This window comes from Pelodiscus sinensis, chromosome 15 (genome assembly GCF_052426305.1).
Source record: "Pelodiscus sinensis isolate ZL-2025 chromosome 15, ASM5242630v1, whole genome shotgun sequence".
In the NCBI taxonomy this organism is placed as follows: domain Eukaryota; kingdom Metazoa; phylum Chordata; order Testudines; family Trionychidae; genus Pelodiscus; species Pelodiscus sinensis.
The window spans coordinates 41,171,631-41,191,932 of record NC_143066.1 but is presented as its reverse complement, the minus strand read 5'-3'; the positions used below and the strand labels follow the sequence as shown (position 1 = coordinate 41,191,932).

General features: G+C 57.1%; 1 protein-coding gene across 2 annotated transcripts in view; it reads right to left on the bottom strand.

Moving 5' to 3' along the window:
- The window catches only part of PRKCB (protein kinase C beta), a 249,261-nt gene that overhangs the window by 44,574 nt on the left and 184,385 nt on the right, over nucleotides 1–20,302 (bottom strand). For both annotated transcript variants that reach the window (XM_075899914.2, XM_075899913.2), the window contains exons 10-12: nucleotides 12,828–13,001; nucleotides 7,405–7,496; nucleotides 3,216–3,278 (exon numbers count right to left, since the gene is read on the bottom strand). In XM_075899914.2, the coding sequence (XP_075756029.1) occupies nucleotides 3,216–3,278; nucleotides 7,405–7,496; nucleotides 12,828–13,001 (329 nt within the window). The remainder of the gene's footprint in view (nucleotides 1–3,215; nucleotides 3,279–7,404; nucleotides 7,497–12,827; nucleotides 13,002–20,302) is intronic.

The window sequence follows — 20,302 nt, the reverse complement described above, 5'->3', positions numbered from 1 at the left end:
CCTCTCAAGGACTCTTCCAGTTCTAATGGTCTATGATTTGCCCCAGATCTCAAAATGGCCCCCTCAAGGATTGAACTCACAACCCTGGCCTTCAGCAGGCTAATGCTCAAACCACTGAGCCTGTGTGTGTGCCTGGCCTACAGAGATGTGAGACTCCTATCCAGGGCTTGTTGGACCAAGCTGGAGTGGCCCATGATCTTGGTCGGGGTCAGGTCAGTTCTCCAGTGTTGGCCCAAATGTGGCCAGTGGATTATGCTAAAAAGCAGTTGGAGGCTTGCCTTGCCTTGCCTTGCCTTTCAGGGAACGCTTGGTTTTTACCTCCCCATGTAATTGCCAAGCAGCTATGTAGCGGTGTCATTCCTTCTTTGTTTAGGTGCGGTACAGTAACCCAAGGTCTCCATCTCGGGTCAGGGCTGCACCTCTACCCAAGGACCACAGCAGGGCCGCCACGCAGGCCGTCTCGTGGCACGTTTGTCACTGAGCAAACTATGAACTTCGAGCCAGCTGCTGTCAGGGTCCGTGCAGCGGTGCCCACAGCTGCCAACCAGCCTCAGGGCTAACGGGCTGGGATGCAAATCTGATGCCGTGGGGCTCGGGTGGAGGGCACATCGAGATGTTCAGGCCAACCAGCCCTGCAGAGCGGGCCAGGGTCCCAGCTCGTGGAAACGGGCCTCAGAGCTCTGGGGAGCGAGGCAGCCACAGACCTGGCCCAGAGGCGCTGCACCGCGCCCGGACGCAGGCTCCCCTCGCTTTCTGCAAAGGTGCTTTGGTTTGGTTGCCCCTTCGCGCAAAGCCTCTGTCCCGTGTGCTGAATCGCCCAGCCTAGAGCCCGCTCTAGCCCCAGCTCCCCTCGGGTTCCTGGGAAGGGTGGAAATAAACCCTTTGCCCCGCCTCAGTTTCCCTCCAGCTAACGTTTAGTAGCCGCATGGAACCTCCTCCGCCTCTTGGACGTGGCACCCAGCAGCCGCCCGCCCCCCAGAGCACCCGTCATGTCGCATCGGCTAACTGGGCGGGCTTCCAACTCCTTCTCTCATGAAGACAGTTGCTGGTGCCGCGACCCAACAGAAGGGGGCTGGCGCGTGGGCTCCGGGGTGGGGCTGAGGGTGGAGCTTTGGGGAGCAGGAGGAGGCTCTGGCTTGGGGGGGTCGGGGCAGGGGCAGAGGCGCTGACCTGGAGTGGCTCCCGGGCAGCAATGGGGCTAAGGCGGCTTCCTGCCTCTTCTCCCCCACACCCAGAGCCAGGCCTGCTGCCCGCTGCTTTTAAGGTGAAGTGCAGGCAGCAAGGCTAGGCCAGGCAGGGAGCTGCCTTAGTCCCCCCGCTGCTCACCTGATCCCCCTGCAGCACCGAGCCCCAGCGCCCGACACCCGCCCACCCCAGTGCTGGGGCCGCCCCGCCGTGTGAAACCCGCTGGGCTACCGTGTGTCACAGCGCCGGCGCCTCTGGGGCAGGGACAAAGGTTCACCTCTCCTCCGACAGGGATGCATCAGAAGGATGGGGAGGTGTCAAGCCAAGCACTCTGGACCACCAACCCCCCGGTTCCCACGTATGACGACCGCTCTGAAGCGGACAAAGGTGGCATGGACCGCTTTCCCTGGCGTAAGCACCGAACCCTTTGGGGAGCGCACAGAGCCAGGGGGCGGTTGGGGTGATACTGGGTTACTCCCGCAGCGGCGCGGACTCCCTGGAGCGATCACTCTGTGAGCCAGGGTCACCGCACAGGCAAAGACAACGCCCCCAGATCAGCACGGGCGGCTGTGCCGTGCAGTCGCAGGAGCAGCACCGTCTGCAGCTGCGGACTGTTTTCAGGACTTCGCTCTCTCTGGCAACAGCGCTTGGAACTCAGCTTGGCCAAGGGCAGAGGAGCCAAAGGCGGCGTGCCGTGTTACAGGGGGAAGAGGCACACGGTACCAGAGCGCGCTCAATGTCTCTCTGCAACAGCTAATGGCAAAAATCCCCCACGGCAGGTTCCCCCAGCTGCTTTCGTCTTTGGAGCCGCGAGGGCGGTAGCCCGGGACTGCGCCGGGCAGTTCACGACATCGGACACTCATGGCTCATGTTCTGCTTTACCCTGGGCCTCGTGAACACCCCGGCATGTTACAAAGCAGCAGCAGGTTCGGTGCCTGGCCAGACGCCTCCCTCGCTAACCTAGCTTGCTAGTTCTCAGATTGCAAGCACCGGGGCTGGACGTGCCAGGTTTGAACTGCAAATCCCAGCACAAGCCGCCCCTAAGCAAGCAGGTTAAGTCTCAAAGAGGAGAAGACAATGCTCCCTAGTAAAATACGCATCTCCCCATCAATCCCCTTCCCCCCCCCCCCTCGCCACCGGGATACATGCTGTGCAAACAGACACGTAAAACAGGGAGGCACGAGGAGAGTCAAAACTGCTTTTAACATACAACCAGACGGGGTCAGACCAACGGTCCATCCAGCCCAGTGTCCTGTCTTCTGACAGCGGCCAATGCCAGGTGCCCCAGAGGGATGGATCACAACAGGTAATCCTCACCTGATCCCTCCCGTGTTACCCATTTCCAGACAGAGGCTAGGGACACCATTCCTACCCATCCTGGCGAATAGCCATTGATGGACCTAACCTCCAGGAATCCATCTAGCTCTTTTTTGAACCCTGTTAAAGTCCTAGTCTTCACCACATCCTCTGGCAAGGAGTTCCACAGGTTGACTGTGCGCTGCATGAAGAAAAACTTCCTTTTGTTTGTTTTAAATCTGCTGCCTCTTCATTTCATTTGGTGACCCCTAGTTCTTATGTTATGGGAACATATAAATAACTTTTCCTTATTCATTTTTCCATCCCAGTCATGATTCTATAGACCTCTCTCATATTCCCCCTTAGTCTCCTCTGGCAAGGAGTTCCATAGGTTGCCGAGTGAAAAACACTATCTTTTGTTTGTTTTAACCAAAACGTTTGTTTTCTGCACGCTCTTCCTTACAAAAGTGGAGTAAAGTACAATTACAGGCTTCTACCGCACTAACATTAACAGGCCTCTGGTTCTATTTAGGGGGGGTATGAATGGACAGCTGCCAATCAGCCCTGCAAGTCAGTGGAGCGGGCTGCACCGGCAGGGACAGCGGCTGAGTACTATGTCACTTAGCTGACAAAAAAAAGATTCCTTGAACCTGTAGCACAAAGCCCAGTCGCTGTAAGGAATAGGCTCGTATTTTTGCACCCGTTCTTTAGTAAGAGAGGAACTGCTCACCTACCGATAAATGATGCCTTTGCTTTGTAAGAAGAAGAGACCGATGGCAATTTCAGCTGCGTAGAATCTGAAATGAAAATTTGAACAGGAATACGCTGATAATTAAAGCAGATAAATTAAAATGAAAAGCTTTGAAATCTAATTACACCGAATGAAACACACAGGGCAGCCGGCACCGAAAGATAAAGGCAATTGCGCTGGAAAACCACTGGACAAGTATCCCGCAAAAGCGACGTCGCTTCCCTCGGCCAGAGCTGGGGGAATAACACGATCAGGCTGCTGTGGGCAAGTGTGGGACTGTCACTTGGGATTACACAGATCCCCATTTAAAAAAAAAAGAGGCCAGATCTATGGCAGTTTGCTACTGGGGGGTGATTGACCATGACACATGACGTTCCACGGCAGCATGGGGAGGCCAAGAAGATAGAGGAACCGGCGGTAATGTGGGAAGGAAGATTCGGTGCTCAGGGGATTGCGTGTGAGGTTTGCAGCTGCCCTCGGAAACGATGCTGCTTTAAACCCAGCCGCTGTCTACAGAGGCTGGTGAAGGAAAAGCGCTTTTGGGGGGCCCTGTGAAACGATTTGTTATCCTCAGCCCAGCTGCTAGAATCGGAGAATCCTAGAGCCGGAAGAGACCTCAGGAGTCGTTGAGTCCAGCCCCCTGCCCAAAGCAGGACCAGCCCCAACTCAATCAGCCCAGCCAGGGCTCCGTCACACCGGGACTTAAACACCTCTAGGGATGGAGATTCCACCCCCTCCCTAGGGAACCCAGCCCAGCACTTCCCCACCCGCCTAGGGAAACAGCTTTTCCTAATATTCAACCTAGACCTCCCCCCCTGCAACTTGAAACCATTGCTCCTTGTTCTGCCCCCACTGAGAACAGCCTCTCTCCAGCCTCTTCGGAACCCCCCTGCAGGGAGTTGAAGGCTGCTCTCAAATCCCCCCTCACTCTTCCCGTCTGCAGACTAAACAGACCCAAATCCCTCAGCCTCTCCTCGCAGGTCATGTGCTCCAGCCCCCGCAGCATTTTGGTTGCCCTCTGCTGGACCCTCTCCAATGTGTCCGCATCCTTTCTGTAGTGGGGGGCCCAGAACTGGACACAATACTGCAAATGTGGCTTCACCAGAGCTGAATAAAGGGGAATAATGACTTCTCTGGATCTGCTGGCAATGCTCCTGCTAATGCACCTAATCTGCCATTAGCCTTCTTGGCTACCAGGCGCCCTGTTGACTCGTATCCAGCTTCTCGTCCACTGTAACCCCCGGGGCCTTTTCTGCTGAACTGCTACTTACCCAGTCGGTCCCCAGCCTGTACCAATGTTTGGGATTCTTCCCTCCCAAGGGCAGGACTCTGCACTTGTCCTTGTTGAACTTCATCCAGTTTCTTGTGGCCCAATCCTCTAATCTGTCCAGGTCACTCTGGACCCTCTCCCTGCCCCCCAGTGTATCTACCTCTCCCCCCAGCTTAGTGTCATCCTCCAACTTGCTGAGGGTGCAACCCATCCCCTCAGCCAGGTCACGAATAAAGCTGTTGAACAAAACCGGCCCTAGAACCGATCCTCGGGGCACTCCGCTAGACACCGACCGCCAAGCTGACATGGCGCCGTTGATCACTCCCCGCTGGGCCCGACAGTCTAGCCAGCTTTCTATCCGTCTTACCGTCCGTTTATCCGATCCATGGACTAAATTACAATCCGCGGGTGCCAAAGCCCCGATCAGCACCTGGCCGGCAGACAGTGATGCGGCCAAAGACTGAACGTTCCTCTTGTGTGTCCGGGGACAGCCCTGCAGGGCAGGGTTTGAGGCGCCTTTGCTTGGCGGGGCGAGGGGAAGCTCCCGTTCCTGCCGCCTGCGCCCTGCTGAATCGACAGTCTTCCAGGCCCGGCACCTTTTACCAGCGTCCCAAAGCGGAGGGTCTCTCAAGCCGGCCCATGGCAACAACCCGCCCTAAAGGAAAGGCTTGTGCCACTTGACAAAACAGCTTCCCTGCTGACTCCCAGGAAGGACTGTGGCCTCGCCAGTGGGTTCAAAGGGGAAGAATCCAACGGTGGCCCCAGACGAGGGGCAGGCCTGCCCAGGCAGCATCTTCACCTCAAACAAAGGATCCCGGGTGCTGCCCTGCGGGCGAGCCAGAGAGAAGCCCCGGGCACGTGTCTGGATGGAAACGTGGCGCCAGGGCGGGACAGGCAGCTGAAACGTGAGGCAGGGAGGACTCGCTACGGGTATGTCTACACTAGCTCGTTAATTCCAGCTAGGTAGGCAAATGAGGCGACTGGATTGCAAATGAAGCCCGGGATTTAAATATCCTGGGCTTTATTTGCATGTTCCCGTCCGGTCGCCATTTTGAAATTTCACTAGCCCGAATTCACTGCCGCGCGGCTACACATGGCAGTGAAACATTAATTCGAACTAAGTCCTTATGGAAGTATTAACTAAGGACTAACTAAGGATGTAGTTCGAATTAATGTTTTACTGTCACGTGTAGCTGCGCGCCAGTGAGTTCGGGCTAGTGAAATTTCAAAATGGAGACCGGACGGGAACATGCAAATAAAGCCCAGGATATTTAAATTCCAGGCTTCATTTGCAATCCAGTCGCCTCATTTGCCTACCTAGCTCGAATTACCTACAAGGAGGTTTTATAGGGTATGTGCTAGAGCCAGGGGCTGAAAGTGAGGCCTCGGAGCCCACAGAAAAGCAGGCACGTAAGAGGGGCTGCGTCCCAAAAGTGCGCCTCCCCCTGGAGCCAAGAGGGATTGCTGCACACTCCGCACTTCGGAGACTCAGGCCTGTGACTGACGTGCCACTAGAGATGTTAAATCCCATTTCACTGGCTAACCGTTTAGCATACTGTGTAACCAGTTAAAGAGGGGCGAGCGGGAGGCCACTCCAGCCAGGGGCTGCTCAGGCCCCCCGGTTAACCTTAACCTGTAAGCCCCACCCATTAACCGGTTAAACCGTCACATCCCTAGTAACTACAGCAGGGCTGGCAATAATTTTTTCAGGAGGGCCACTTCACGAATTGCGGGTAGTGGGCTGGCTCCACTCCCAGAAAGGGCGGGGCCTCAGGAGGAAGGGGCGGGGGCTCCAGGGAAGAGGCGGGGCCTCCAGAGGAAGGGGCGGGGCCTCCGGAGGAAGGGGTGGTTCCCGCTAAGGGCTGTGTGCCGCTGGTGGAGAAAGGAGACTTCAAGCGCTCCCCCGCCCCCAGGGCCAATCGGGGCCAGGGGAGCACACGAAGTCATTCGCTGTTCAATATGGCTGGTGGCTCCCTCTAGGTGCTGTGCTTTGAAGAGTGAATGACTTGGCGCACTCCCCCGCCCCCGGGTCTCGACTGACCCAGGGACAGGGCGACGGCTACAGGTTGGATCAAATGGCTTGGCAGGCCGGATCCAGCCCGCGGGCCGTATCTCGCCCACCCCTGAACTACAGCAACCCATTGTGGAGAGCCCTGACCCAGGTTGCCGGTGGGAAGCCACGCTGTGCTGCTCCTCCTCGCGGGATCCCAGCCAGAAACCACCGACAGGTGGGACCAGACCCCGGCTGTAGCGCCTCTGGCGGGAGCAGCAGGCGGGCGAGGTGCACGCCGACCACAGACGGCACGCTAGCTCCCCCCCGGGCCTCCTGGGAGCAGCGACGGAAAGGCAGAGACAGGAGTGGGATGCAGCGCCGTGCCAGGGACACCTTGTGCCACAGCTTAAAGCCAAATCCTCTCAGTAGACACGAGCTTCCGGAACGGAGCCTCCAGCTGGGAGGTTCCACAGATGGAGGGATTCCAGCACAGAACTGCAGGTGGGCTGGCCTCGGACGCACGTGGGAAATCGACTGGCGCCGTGAGACGCTCGGCAGCTCTCTGGCTTGTGGGCCAGGATCAAGGCGAGGCCTGGGCCCGGCAGCATGTCTGCAGCTGGTGTGCAAACCTCGGGGAGATGGCCAGGCATCCTGTCTGCAGCCTCGCGCAACGGTTAATTGGAGAGAAATTGACAAGCACTCCCTGGTGCTTTTTCAGGCCGCGAGGCAAAAAACAAGCCCTGGGAAACGGCTTCTGACCGTCAGGCTGGCTCGAGAACGTTTCCTCTTTGCATCCTGCACCCCCGCCCCATGTCTCCGACCTCAACACCTGCCAGCGCTGAACCCACAGATACCCGCCACAGCCCCATGAAGCACCGCCCCCCAACGGGCCCCAGCTGCTGGACTTACACGGCGTGGGGCTCCTTAAACCTGCCAACCTGCTGAATCTGGTACATTAAGTCCCCTCCGTTCACGTATTCCATCACAAAATACAGGCGATCCTAAAAAAAAGAAAAAGGTGACAATTGAGAACTGCAGCAGCGCTGGGCGTGCTGGGAAGTCAGTGGGGGTGAAGATTAAGGGGGGGCTCTTCTACCCAGCTCTATTACACAGAGCTGCGGGCTTCACTCGACGGGGTGCACCCCAGCCCTGAGCTGTGGACTGTCGGGCCCCGGGACTCGGGGCTCCAGGGGGATCAGGTGAGCAGTGGAGGGGGGGGGGGTCTAAGGCAGCCCCTTGCCTGTCCTGGCATCACAGACTGTGCTGCGCCCCAGAAGCAGCCCGCAACGGGGCAGGGGGGAAGCGCACAGGGCTCTGCCCCCTACCCCAGCACTAGCTCTGCACTCCCATTGTTGCACAGCATGGTCTGCGGGGCCAGGAGAGGCAGGAAGCTGCCTTAGCCCCCCCACTCAGGGTCAACCTCTCCTGCTGCAGCCCTGACCCCCCCCCCCAAGCCAGAGCCCCCTCCTGCACCCCAAACCTCTCCTCCTCAGCCCCACCGCGGCGCCCACACTCCAGTCCCATTACTGGGGAGGGAAAGAACAAGGATTACAGGGAGGAGTGCAAGGGGAGAACCCAGCCATCGGAACAGCGGGGGGTTTGTAGTTTGGGTTTGTTCGCCTTGGAAGAAACATCGGCCCTTGCAAAAATATTGCAAAAGGCAAGTGAGCGACCAGCCCCGGAACAGCCAACGGCCCCGCGGCAAAGGCAGCCGAACCTCTGTCCTCCCACATGCCTGCTCAGTACCGCCCCCATCTGGGACTGGCTTGCCTGGGTCCCCACCCCGCCTGCCTGCTAAGTCCTCACTTGAAATACAACGTTCCCGGCCATGCTGGGGAGCAGCCGCCCGGCGGGAATTGGCACCAGCCGCCGCCCTGCGAACACGACTCTGGGAGCGCAGCAGCACCTCAGCCGAGATTCCCAGCCCAGGCCTGGCCCAGAAACAGCCGGCCTCTCAGCTGAGCCAACAGGAAGCTGCGTAGACCTCACCGCCCCCATCTTACCCTCTCCTACTGGCTCCATTCAGTGCCAACCGTAAGCAGGGAACACGCCCTCTGCGCTCAAACTCCCCGTGGCACACGGGCCACCTGGAGGCTAAGGAAACAGGATAACTGTGGGCCTGGCCGGTGACATGAAACACGACCCGGCAGGGGTTTAAAATGTGTATAGACCTGGCTGAGGTCCGGAAGGTCAGCACACGCCCCTCCACGCATGTGCCGCAGGGACAGCCCCATTGCCAGCACGGCCCCCTTGTGAAACAACTGTGGTGTAAGAAACACAAGGTAAGTGTTCAGCGCGGCTCCCCAAAAGTCCTCAGCCTCGGCGGGGAAGAGCATGACCAAGGTGCCTACTCAGGACAGCCCGGCCAGGGCTAGAAACCAGGCCGTGCGCCTCCGTCATTCTTAGAAAACCAGCATGTTTGTGCTTTACGCGGGCGTTACCCTACATGCCAGCTGGCACAGACAGCTGCACCTTCGCCGAGCAAAAGCAAGTCCCATGCGCAGTCTGGGAGAGCAGAGCCAGGACGGTGCCGGGACAGGAGACTCACTGAGCTCACGGAGAGCCAGCCTCTGCCACGGACGTCCGCTCGTTGCCTGCCGAGACGTCTCGAGGAGCCTGCTAAACCAGGCATGCCCCCCCCCCCCGGCGGCTGAGGCAGGAACAGTGCAATTGTTGGGGTCCTGCTGGTTTTATTGACCATTTCTTCTGCCTCGCTCCGCACTGCAACGTGGAGGTAAAGCCAGAACGATCCCTGTTCTTACTGCTCACTACAGGTTGAACCTCTCTAGTCCAGGCACCTGACCGGGGCCAAACCAGAGAATTTGCCAGACCACGGGAGATCAATACTGTCTAGCAGCATGACCAACACTTCCCCTGCTTGCTGGGCTCTGAGAAGACATTTAGGCCGTGTCTAGACTGCACGCCTCTTTCGAAAAAGAGCGTCTAGACTACAACCAGTACTTCCGAAAAAGCCATTTCCATTACATAGCGCTTTTCGAAAGAGCACTCTCAAAAAAAGGCGTTCTTCCTCGTAAAACGAGGTTTTCCACAGTCAAAAAAACTGCCGCGTTCTTTCCATTTACTTTAGCAATCTAGACACGGGAAGGTTTTTCAAAAAAAGGCCACTTTTTTTGAAAAAACCCTGTAGTCTAGACACACCCTTAGGGGTCAATTAGAGCCAAATAACAGCACAGAGCCAGGACTGGGGGCTGGAAACAAACTTTATGGGCCTGCAGGAAACTTGGCCACCCCCATGATAAGTGACCTCTGGCTCACTGACATCATGCCAGACCACAGAGGTTGCTGGACCAGTATTCTGGACTAGAGAGGTTCAGCCTGTATCCCGGTAGTGGACCTCTCCACCCTGGCTCACATGGACCAAGAGGGGCCTCTACACTTTGTGGGCAGTAGCAGCCAGGCTCTAGGACTGCTGTATAAAGATGCTACACTCACACCCACCAGCTTGTAGCTGATGGTGCAAAATTTGGCAATTCTTCCCCTTGTGATGCCTGCACAGTAATTCTCTCCTCCTTTCAGGGGTGGATCTGAGAGTGAGTCAGCTGAACTCCCCGCGCAGGCTGGGAGAGCGCTCGTGCCTGCGTTTGATAATCCACTCGGCTACGCGTTTCCGTTACATTACAAACAGGATTCCTGTTTAGCTGCTGTAGCGCTCCTTGAAATAATCCCGCGGGACTCACTTCACATGCCACAAAGATGCTGTTTGAAGGCGCTTTCCCTGCCGCAGTTTGATGACTGTTGTGCAAAGCTGGGCCACACGCTCTACATACACTGAATGTGTTCGGCAAATCCAATTGCTGGGATGACACTGGAGCGTAATCCTCCCGGACGTCACGGTCGTCCGGCGAAAGGCCTGTACCCATTACTGTTCCTTGCTCCTGCTGACAAGTGCCTGGGCCTTTTCGTTTTCAAGTTGCTCAACCGCCGGCCAGAGATGGCTTTAAAAAAGCTCCCCTTCCCCCCCACACTTACTGTTTACACACGTTAATAGAATGCCTATTTCAATCTGAAATGTCCAGATTTTTATTAGGTTTCACCATCTGCTCAGCTTCTTCATTCCAAGTTGCAAACACGGACAACAGGGGTGTGTTGCTACCTGGCCTGGAACGTCCGTCCTAGACCAGGGTCTTTCCCAAAGGCTGAAGGACGAGGTCTAATTCGACCAAGAGGTAGGTGGCTGCTAAATTTGCCAGGCTGCCTGCCTGCTCCTTGTTTGAACACGTACCCCGGAGTACATATATTGGGTGGCGGCAGCCATCTCTGCATGGAAGTTTTGAAGCTGGCAAGGGGAAAACAGCTGAGCCCTTCTCTAGGCAGTTATCTGTGCACTCAGAGCATAGGTTGGAAGGGGCACCCAGGAGAATAGGAAGGAGCATGTGGGGGCACCCCATTTAGCAATTGAGATTTTGGGGGAGGCCCGGGGGTGTGCACCTACCGAGTGCTACCATGAGTCACGGGTGGTGCAGAGAGCGCAGTCTAGATCCAGGGGCTGAAAATCTGGCCCCACATTCAGTTACTCTATTTATTTACAGGCATGTCTATCGTGCTCCAAATCACCCGGCAGTGTCTCGATATTCAGAGACTCCTAGAACACTAGAACTCGAGAGGTCATGGGGTCCAGCTCCCTGCCCCCAGGGCAGGACAAACACCATCTAGATCAGTTGTCCCCAATCTTTTGGAGCTACCAAGCGCCAGGGGTGGGGTTGCTCACACGCCAGGCATCTGGGGGCGGGGCCACACATGCGGCCGGGGCGGGGCCATGCACGCGCCTGGGGGCGGGGCCACCCATACGCTGTGTGCCCAGAGCTGGCACCACCCATGTGCCACACTCCCGGGGCTGGCGCCGAAACTGTGCTGCACGCCCAGGGGTGAGGCTGCCCATGTGCCACGCACCCGGGGCCGGAACAGCCCATGTCCCGTGCCCTTGGGGGCGGGGCCACCACTGCCCATATGCCGCACACCCGAAGCCAGCACAGACCTTACGCCGTGCACCCAGGGGTGGGGCCGCCTAACCGCCATGCGCCCAGGTCCGGCACTGATCATGTGCTGCACACCCGGGGCTGGCGCTGCCCATGCGCCACGCGCCTGGGGGCGGGGCCAGCCCGGATCACTCAGCGGGCACACAGAAATGGCCCGGTGGGCGCCATGGCACCCGCGGGCGCTGCGTTGAGGATCACTGATCTAGCCCATCCCTGACAGGTGTCCGTCCAACCTGCTCTGAAATATCTCCAGGGATGGAGATTCCACAACCTCCCTGGGCAACTTATCCCAGTGTCTCACCACCCTGACCGATAGGAAGTTTTTCTTAATGTCCAACTGTGACGGCGCGTTGGGGTCCCCCGCCTCCTGCACCCCTGAAAGGGCACAAACAGACTCCACCAGCCGGTAGAACAGAGGGAGTTTATTGCCCTCCAGAATACAGCACAGCACAGATGTCACCAGGTTACAGGGCAGGCCTAGGATGCCTCAGCCCCCCTTGAGATGGGGGGGGTCTCGGCTTCTAAACCCCCCAGCCTGTTGCTGAGGATGCTTCCTCCATGCTCCCAGACAGAAAAACTAACTAACTCTCCTCCAGCCCATACGCTGCATGCCCAGAGCCGGCGCCTGTGTCACACGCCCAAGAGCCAGCAGCGCCCATGCGCCGTGCACCCAGTGGCACCACCCATATGCCCCAGCCAGGGGCGGCATCCACCTTCCTTTGTTCCTCCCCATGGGGGGTAGCTGGTCAGACAGGTTTGGAGCCCCCTTTGCATAATGACTCCTGTCACAGACAGCAGAGGTCGCCACAGCCCTAGCAAGGCACCCCCACTACGTCACACCAACCTAAACCTCCCTGGCTGCAGTTTAAGCCCCTTGCTTCTTGTCCTGTCCTCGGAGGCCAAGGGGAACAATTTTTCTACCTTCTCTTTGTGGCACCTGAAAATCACTCTCATGTCCCCTCTCGCTCCTCTCCTTTCCAAACTCAACAAGCCCAGTTCTTTCAGTCTCCCCTCACAGCTCGTTTTCTAGACCTTGAATTGTTTCTTTTGCTCTTCTCTGGACCCTGTCCCGGGGGCCTGCAGAGAACGTGGCGGGGGGGAGCGGGGGCAGGGCTACTCCTTGGATTCTGGAGAGGACGAGGTATCTCTGGGGTTGGTCTCTAGTGTCCCCTCCCGCCTGAAGTGACTGCCACCTCCTTCCCGCCACCCCCAGCCGTTCCAGGCCGGAACTCACCCCCCTCACTTGCGCTTCGGATACAAACCTCCACGTCCCCCCGGCTCCGCGGAGGGCCACGTTGCCCAAGGCAGGTGGCAAGGGAAGGGTCGGCCACGTACCATTGTCTGAAAGCAGGAGTGAAGCTGTGTTAGGAACGGGGGCTTCCCAGCTAGCGCCAGCACCCGCTTCTCCACCATCGTGCACTCCACGTCGTCATCCTGAATAACGACGTCCTTCTTCAGGATCTTCACCGCGTAGAGCTCGTCCGTGCCTTTCCTTTCCGAGAGCATGACCTGTGGGGGGAAGGGAGAACGGTTCACACGGCGCGTGCACCCCTCGTTTCCACCTTGTCATTGCTGCAGTCAGGCGAGCCCCTGGAGGGCCCTTTGTTTTACTGGGGCTTCCAGGACAGCGCCCCTCCCAAAAAGCCACCGAGGTAGTTGAGTACTTCAATCCTCGTGTCACAAATGGGGAATTGGGGTGCAGAGACACGAGGGGTCAGATTTGCAAAGGTATTTCTGCACCCAAAAGATACAAATAGGCATCAAGCCATTTCTTTAAGCGCCTAACACTGGTTGAATCTCTCTAGTCCGGCACCGTTGGGACCCAACCTGTTCCGAACCAGAGAATTTTCCAGACCACAGGAGGTCAATACTGTCTCGTAGCATTGCCTACACTTCCACTGCTTGCTGGGCTATTTGGGGGTAAATTAGAGCTAAATAACAGCACCGAACATGGAGAGACAGGACTGGGGGCTGTAAACTTTTTGGGATTGCAAGAAACGTGGCCACACCCATGACAAGTGGGAATCCGGCTCACTACAATTGTGCCGCACCATGGATGATGCTGGTCCAGAGAGTGCCAGACTAGAGAGGTTCTAGCTGTATCATTAAACATCTGGCCCCACGTGCTTTACCCAGGTCAGGAAAAAATCCAAGTCTCGGTCCAGGACTTAACCGCAAGACTAAGGCTGCTTCTTTCAGTGCCCATCCATATTTGGGGCTCTCGGAACGGAAGCAGCCCAAGTGGACGAGCTCTGATTCAGTCCCCATCAAATACCACAGCAGTAAAAAGTTACGCAACTCTCCTCAATGTTCTTCCACTTTGCTTGGCAGTGAATGAAAGACGGCGCTCTTCATATCCCCAGGGTAAACTGCAAACACAATTATTCAGCCGACCCATCACTCAGCAACTGCTTTGCTTCATGCAGCCTAATTTGCTCACCTAATATTTTAAAGCCCGTTGTGTCAATCTGCAGATTTATTTATTATAATAAACAAGGCCGCAGTCTCCTGCTAGTGTGATTTTTGTCTCATTAATCAAATCAACCCAATCGAGGCATCCTGAAAATCCAGCCGACACCCCACCGATTATTAAAATACATTGCTTCAATTTGGCATGGGACTGCTTCCGAAACAAACACCGCTCAACAGCAGCCACATTTTGCTTCCCATTTTCTCTCCTTCTCGTTGTGTTAAATTCAAATCTGCAGTGGAACGGAATTACTTTACATTTAAAAGAGACTATTAAAATCCTTAGTCACACTGAGAACATACGCTAGGATGTTTTGAAAATAAATTAGGGGAAATGAACAGCCATAGAGTGGAACAGAAATAATTTAGTACCATCGCAGAGTTGCAAAAAAATGGCGAGGCAGCACCTCGTGGATTTTTGAAAGGCAAGAAAACGGAATTCCAGCAAAAATACTGATGTTTGGGCGATAGAAGATTGACCATAAGAGAACCACAATGCACCAGCAGAGGGTCCATTATCTATCACAGCACTTCCTACTTGGCCTAAGCAACTCACCACACCTAACGCATTGCTGCCATGGGATTTATCTACAAGAAATACGGTGTAAGGTATCAAATGAAAACTCATAACATGCTGATCATCATGATCCTTGCATGATGGCTGTATGAATAACAATTAAGAAGCTGCATGTGTATCCTGAAAATATGTTTAAATCAGGCAAGGTTGATAAAGATAAAGCTGTCTACCCCATCCTCACAAGTAAACAGAGCAGGGTTTGCCACAAACACTGGGGATTACATTTGCATATTGAGTCAGCAAGCAGAGCAAATTAACAGCAGCAGGAGGAGAACAGCATGAGGTGTGTGTCCTGAAGAACAGACAGACAGGGAGGGAGATGAACATTTTCTAGGGGTGCATTTCCTAAGATATATTTCATAGATGTATCGGATTATAAAAAGAGGGAACACAAACCCTGCAGGAGCTAGAAAAGAGCAGCACTTTTTAACAGTCACAAAAGATTTATCCGGGCTGGAGGGCCCACAGGAGGCTTTTGGTGAACAACCCTTGTCCGAGGCAGTTTTAGCCTGTTGTGTTTAGCAGGCAGCCTTGCGTTTTAGTTAGAACCATTTTCTGTTCCTATTGGCCTCCCTTAGCATCACTTGAATCCCTATTCTTTACTAATAAGCTTGCGCTTGGCTTTACTCTACATTCCTCTCAGGACAATATATTCCAGTGCGACTCCTCGGCTGAGCCAAGGGGCCGGCGGGTATTGTCTCTCTGGAGCCGGCGACCGGTACCCGGTGAGTGTCTGGTTCTGGGCTAGCCACAGCAAGTCAGTGCTCTTTAAGGGGCTCAGGCATGGACTCAGAGCAAGTGTTCTCCAAGGGGAAGCAGGGCTGGTGCCCCGCGAGGGAGAGTCCCAGGAAGCAGATGAAACCCAGTGGCAATATCTTTGTTTGACGGTGGGGTTAAGGAGGATCCACGGGGTCGAATTCTGCTGCGTGACAGCGGCATAAATCCAGACTATTTCCATCGGTGCGCCGTTTTCAATGCAAATAAGCCTAACAGAGCAGACTGGGCGTCTAGGATTAATGGATAAAACCCTGACAACGGAGCATCGGTCAAGCGGTTTGGCAAATATTTGCCCATTAAAATGAGAATCGTGGCTGGGGAGGCCGATCCTGATTACTCCGATTAGCTACTGTAACTCCACCACCTGGCTGGTCCATCCAGCGCCCCACTGCTCCCCACGGGGCAGGCTAATGGGGGAAGCGTGGCACGGGGGCAGACGGCTTCACCCCAGCTGGGACACGAACCGCAGTGTTGCATGCTCTGACCAGATGACCACGGTTCGGTCTCCTGACCGAGCAATGGCTGCAGGCACCTGGCCGGACCCAGCGCTGGTCCCACCTCATCAGCCGGCGTCACATCAACAGGTCTGCGCTTCCAACTAAGGACGAACCTCAGTGCTTGGCCAGACAGCGCGTGTGTGGCCGTGAGACCCCAGTTTTCACACTGAAGTTCAAATACCCTCAGCAGCCGGACAGTCAGGGGTGTACGGAGACAGGCACTCATTGGGCCAGGAGGCCAAGAACATGGAGAAGACAACCAGCAGGTGCCCTTTCTTACGAGGGACAATGCTACAGAAAGGGTGTGGACACATTGGAGAGGGTTCAGGGAAGTGTCCGGAGACTGGAGCACATGACCTATGAGGAGAGGCTGAGGGACTTGGGCTTGTTTAGTCTGCAGAAGAGAAGAGCGAGGGGGGATTTGAGAGCAGCCTGCAACTCCCTGCAGGGGGGTTCCAGAGAGGATGGAGAGAGGCTGGTCTCAGTGGGGGCAGAACGAGGAGCAATGGGCTCACATTGCAGGGGGAGGTCTAGGTTGGAGATTAGGAAAAATGATTTCCTTAGGCGGGTGGGGAAGCGCTGGGATGGGTTCCCTGGGGGGGGGGGCAGTTGGAATCTCCATCCCTAGAGGTGTTTAAGTCCTGGTTTGACAACATCCTGGCTGGGATGATTGAGTTGGGTTGGTCCTGCCTTGGGCAGGGGGCTGGACTTGATGACTCCTGAGGTCTCTGCCAGCCCTGGGATTTTGTGACTGTCCTGCACCCAGTGGCTTGTAGCGGAAAGACCAATTCAGCCTCTAGTATCTTTACAGCCATTGCTTGGCAGCCTCAGAGGGACTTTCCCTTGACAGCCTGCTCCCGAGTGGCGTCAGGTGTCCAACAGGAGGCAGAGGGAATGGTTAGGGTGTTACCACTGTCTGGGCACAGGCCAAGTTCAGGGCTCTTGGCAAACTCAGGCAGACACTGCTGCTCGGCACGCCAGGCGGCCATCGCTTCACAGGGTGAGGAGCTGAGCTTGTCTTCTTAATGAAGCAGAAGCTGTTGGCCCAAGACCACCTTAGCAAGGTGCCATAAGCCGCAACCTCGGTGCCTTCAGGCAGAGCTGTCCTGCCAGCTGGCTGCAGGACTTCCACAAGCCTTCTCCCCCTCTGCGTCTCAGGCTCCCCATCTACACGACTGGGACCGTTCTACCAGCTGGGGACTGAACGGGAAGTGCTCTGACCGCGGCCAGGGCGACAGCAGCGCGCCGTCACGATCGCGTTACCGCTTCATCCGGTGCCCGCGCGACAAGTCCACCCCGCCCGAGGAACAGTTTTCACCGATCGGTGACGTTTCCCCTGAACGTTTTCCTGTTGTCACGTCAGGCTTACAAGGCACCCCCACTGGGTTTTCATCGACAGAGTGGAGTTCTCATTCATCTGGGCTTGGGCTCCCGAAAGCCAGCTGAAGAGGAGAGATTATCTGGAAGCCAGCGAGCGCTAACCCGCGCGGTTCCCACCAGGAAGGGTCAGGCCACCCCTTTGTGAAAGGCCATCTCCACACCTGGCGTCTCAGCGGTCAGGCCGCGACGGGGCTCCTGGCGTGGCCCCAGCAGCAAGCAGAGGACTCCTGGGGCGTTACCAAGCTGGAGAGTGTCTGGCTGCTTTTTTCAAACCATTCTGTGCCTGGAAGCCTGCGGGAAAGCGTGTTCGCCTCTGTGGGGAAGAGCGCTCACCGAGGGATGCACACACGGGGACGTTATCCCCGAGCGACAAACACCAACCCTGATTGCATTTCAAGATAAAATGCCACGGGAGCGCAGGGCTCAGGATGGTGGATTCAGCCTCTGCTTAGCCTGCCCCCCAAGGATGAACCCCCCGCCGATGGAGAGGGGACCGACGCTGCCAGCATCCCTCTCTCCGCAAGCTGGAGGGCCCAGCGGTGGCCACCTCAGTGTTGTGTGTCTGCGATGGGCCGAGAGGCGACAGGTTCCCGGCGCACACAACTCCATGGGAAGAAGCTGCCCCGGAGTTAACTTGGGCTGCGGCTAGTGGAGTCCGTGGTTCTCCAATGGCGTGCCCAGGCGGAAAGCGGCGGAGTGTCTCTTGGGGAGCCGGCACCGAGACCACGAGCCAGGCAGCGCCACCTCACTGGGGAGAGGAGCCGAGTTTCTCCTCTGCCGCTGCCTGAGAAATCAGGGGGCGCACACGGCGCGGATGCTAGGAGGCTTGGGGGGGACATCCGGGCTGACGGGCACGTGGGGTCACCCAAGCGCAAATGTGGATTTATTCCCCTTCGGTCAGTGGAGCCACTCTGGATTCAGGCCGGCCACATTGCACAGAGGGTCTGGGAAGGTCCTCTCCCGACTGCTGGCGAAAGGCCTGGGGAAATCAGCCCATGGAGGAGCCTGCAGATGTAGCTACACTCGCCTGCGTCGCGCTAGCGGCACCCACAGCAACTCAAGCCCTACAGCCACCGGAGCGGAAACCCCTGCGGCGGTTTATCCGATTGTCCCCAGTGCCATTGTACGGCGGCCTGCTCTTAACACGGATCTAGCTCCCCGCTTCCGTGACCCGCCCCACCCGGCAGCTGCGTGTCTCCCGGCACTGCCGTGACTCAGTTCCAAGATGAAAAACCGCCGCCGGCGAGCAGCCTGCGGCCGCTGTGCACCACAGGGCGATGGATTCGAAACGAAGGCCCCGCCCCACGCCAGGGAAGCAATCAACCCCAGACCTGCAGAAGAGTAAGTCGGCCCAGCTCGTCCAGCCGGGGTCCTGCCAGCCCGCCAAGCGGCAGCAGCCAAACACTCAGAGGAGCATAAAACTCCTGCTCCCGAGGGTGACAGGCTGGGGAGCTGCAAAATACGAACGAGCTGCCTCAGTTTACCTTTAGCTCCCCATAATTTGGGGAGACCGGAGCAGGCCTTTGCCAACATGACACCGGCCAGTGGAAAATGGGCCCAGGGAATTATGGGTCCCATCTCCCTGCCACTGGCCCAAGCTCAAGGAGACATGCTAGAATGGGTAGCTGCTTGGGTCTGCCCTGGTCCTGGGTACCAGCACAGCCTGGGGGGAGCGCGTGGGTCTGGGCCCAGCCCAGGAATGGGCCAAGATGCCTGGATTTAGCGAGGGGTGCCCTCCTGGGCAGTGGGTGAAGGTAGGAGTGGGGGAGCAAGCCCCCAGCCCCAGCCCTTCTGCCCAGGCCCTGCCCTCAGCACTATGGGGAGATGGGGCAGCACACAGCACCAGCTGCCCCCCAGCACCACGGGGAGGGTGGGCAGCACGCGGCCCTAGTCTCCCCGGCCCCGGAGCATAAGGAGGGTGGGTGCTGGGGGCAGCAACACTCCGCCCCCAGTATGCCAACAGCAGGCGCTCTGTGGGCGGGGCCAGGCTGGCGGTTTGCGAAGCTAACGCCTCCCCCTGCCTATGATACCCGCTGCCTGTGGGTGGCCTGAAGTTCTTGCTAAGCCCATTTCAGCCGGGGTCCCGTTAAAGTGGAGACCAAGCCCCCTCTCCACGAAATGGGAGGCTCCCCGCGAGTAACAAAACCAGCGGAGACCTGTTCCATGCAGAGCCTCGCGCCAGTCTCTGCAATGGCTCCGCCCCGGCAGGCGCTCTCGGGAAGAGGGACTGCAGCTCCCTTGCTGGCACACGGGAGGTTGATATTTAACTTGATTTATTCCTGTAATATACTGGATGGGCTTGGGAGGGTTCCAGCCTCACAGCTGGAGGCCGTCCAAGGCGGGATGAGGCGAGAACAGGTTTGTTAAACTCCACCGAGGCCAATATCTAGGGTTTCCAGATGCCTGCCAGGCACAGCCTGCGAGTGAGCAGAATACTAAGCAGTAGCAGCTGGCGCCGGGTCCCAAGGAGCTACCAGGCTTATTAGCCAGACAAGGATTCACTAGAAGAAGTTCAAAGAAACTCAAACAGCTCCGACCGGCTGTTTTAAAAACCAAGGCTGGATCGGAGGTTGACCCTGCACTGTGAAAGATGGAGCTAGAAAGCGTGAGCGGCCGTTCCAGGCTGTGGGAGGAGGCTTCGGGGACGGCTACAAAGGATGGGTGGACGGGCGGCACATGGCCAGGACGGGATGTGTTTCTCAGATCTGCACCGCAGAGCTCGGCCATCGCAACATGCGCCCCGGGCAGCTCCGGGGAACAAGCGATGGAGCCTGGATGTCGCTCAGGAAACGAGGGCCCATTGTGGGGAAAATGATTGTTTTGTGCTGATGTCACCTTGGACCCATCTCGAGACGTAGAGATTGGAATTCCAACGGCTGGACAGCGGCCTCCTCTCCCCAAGCGTGGCTGAGGTCCAGCCCCATGGCACGGCTCCCAGCTGGGATCTCGTGGGGCGTGGAGCAGGCGTGGCCGGCTGGAGAGAGGCCCCCGGAACACCCCGTGCGGCGCCGAGCAAGCAGGGGACTTTCCCATTTCAGAAAGAACCCGGGGCGGGTTTGCGGGTTGGGCACCGGACAGCAGGGCAGAAGAGTTCAAACGCTGACCAGAGA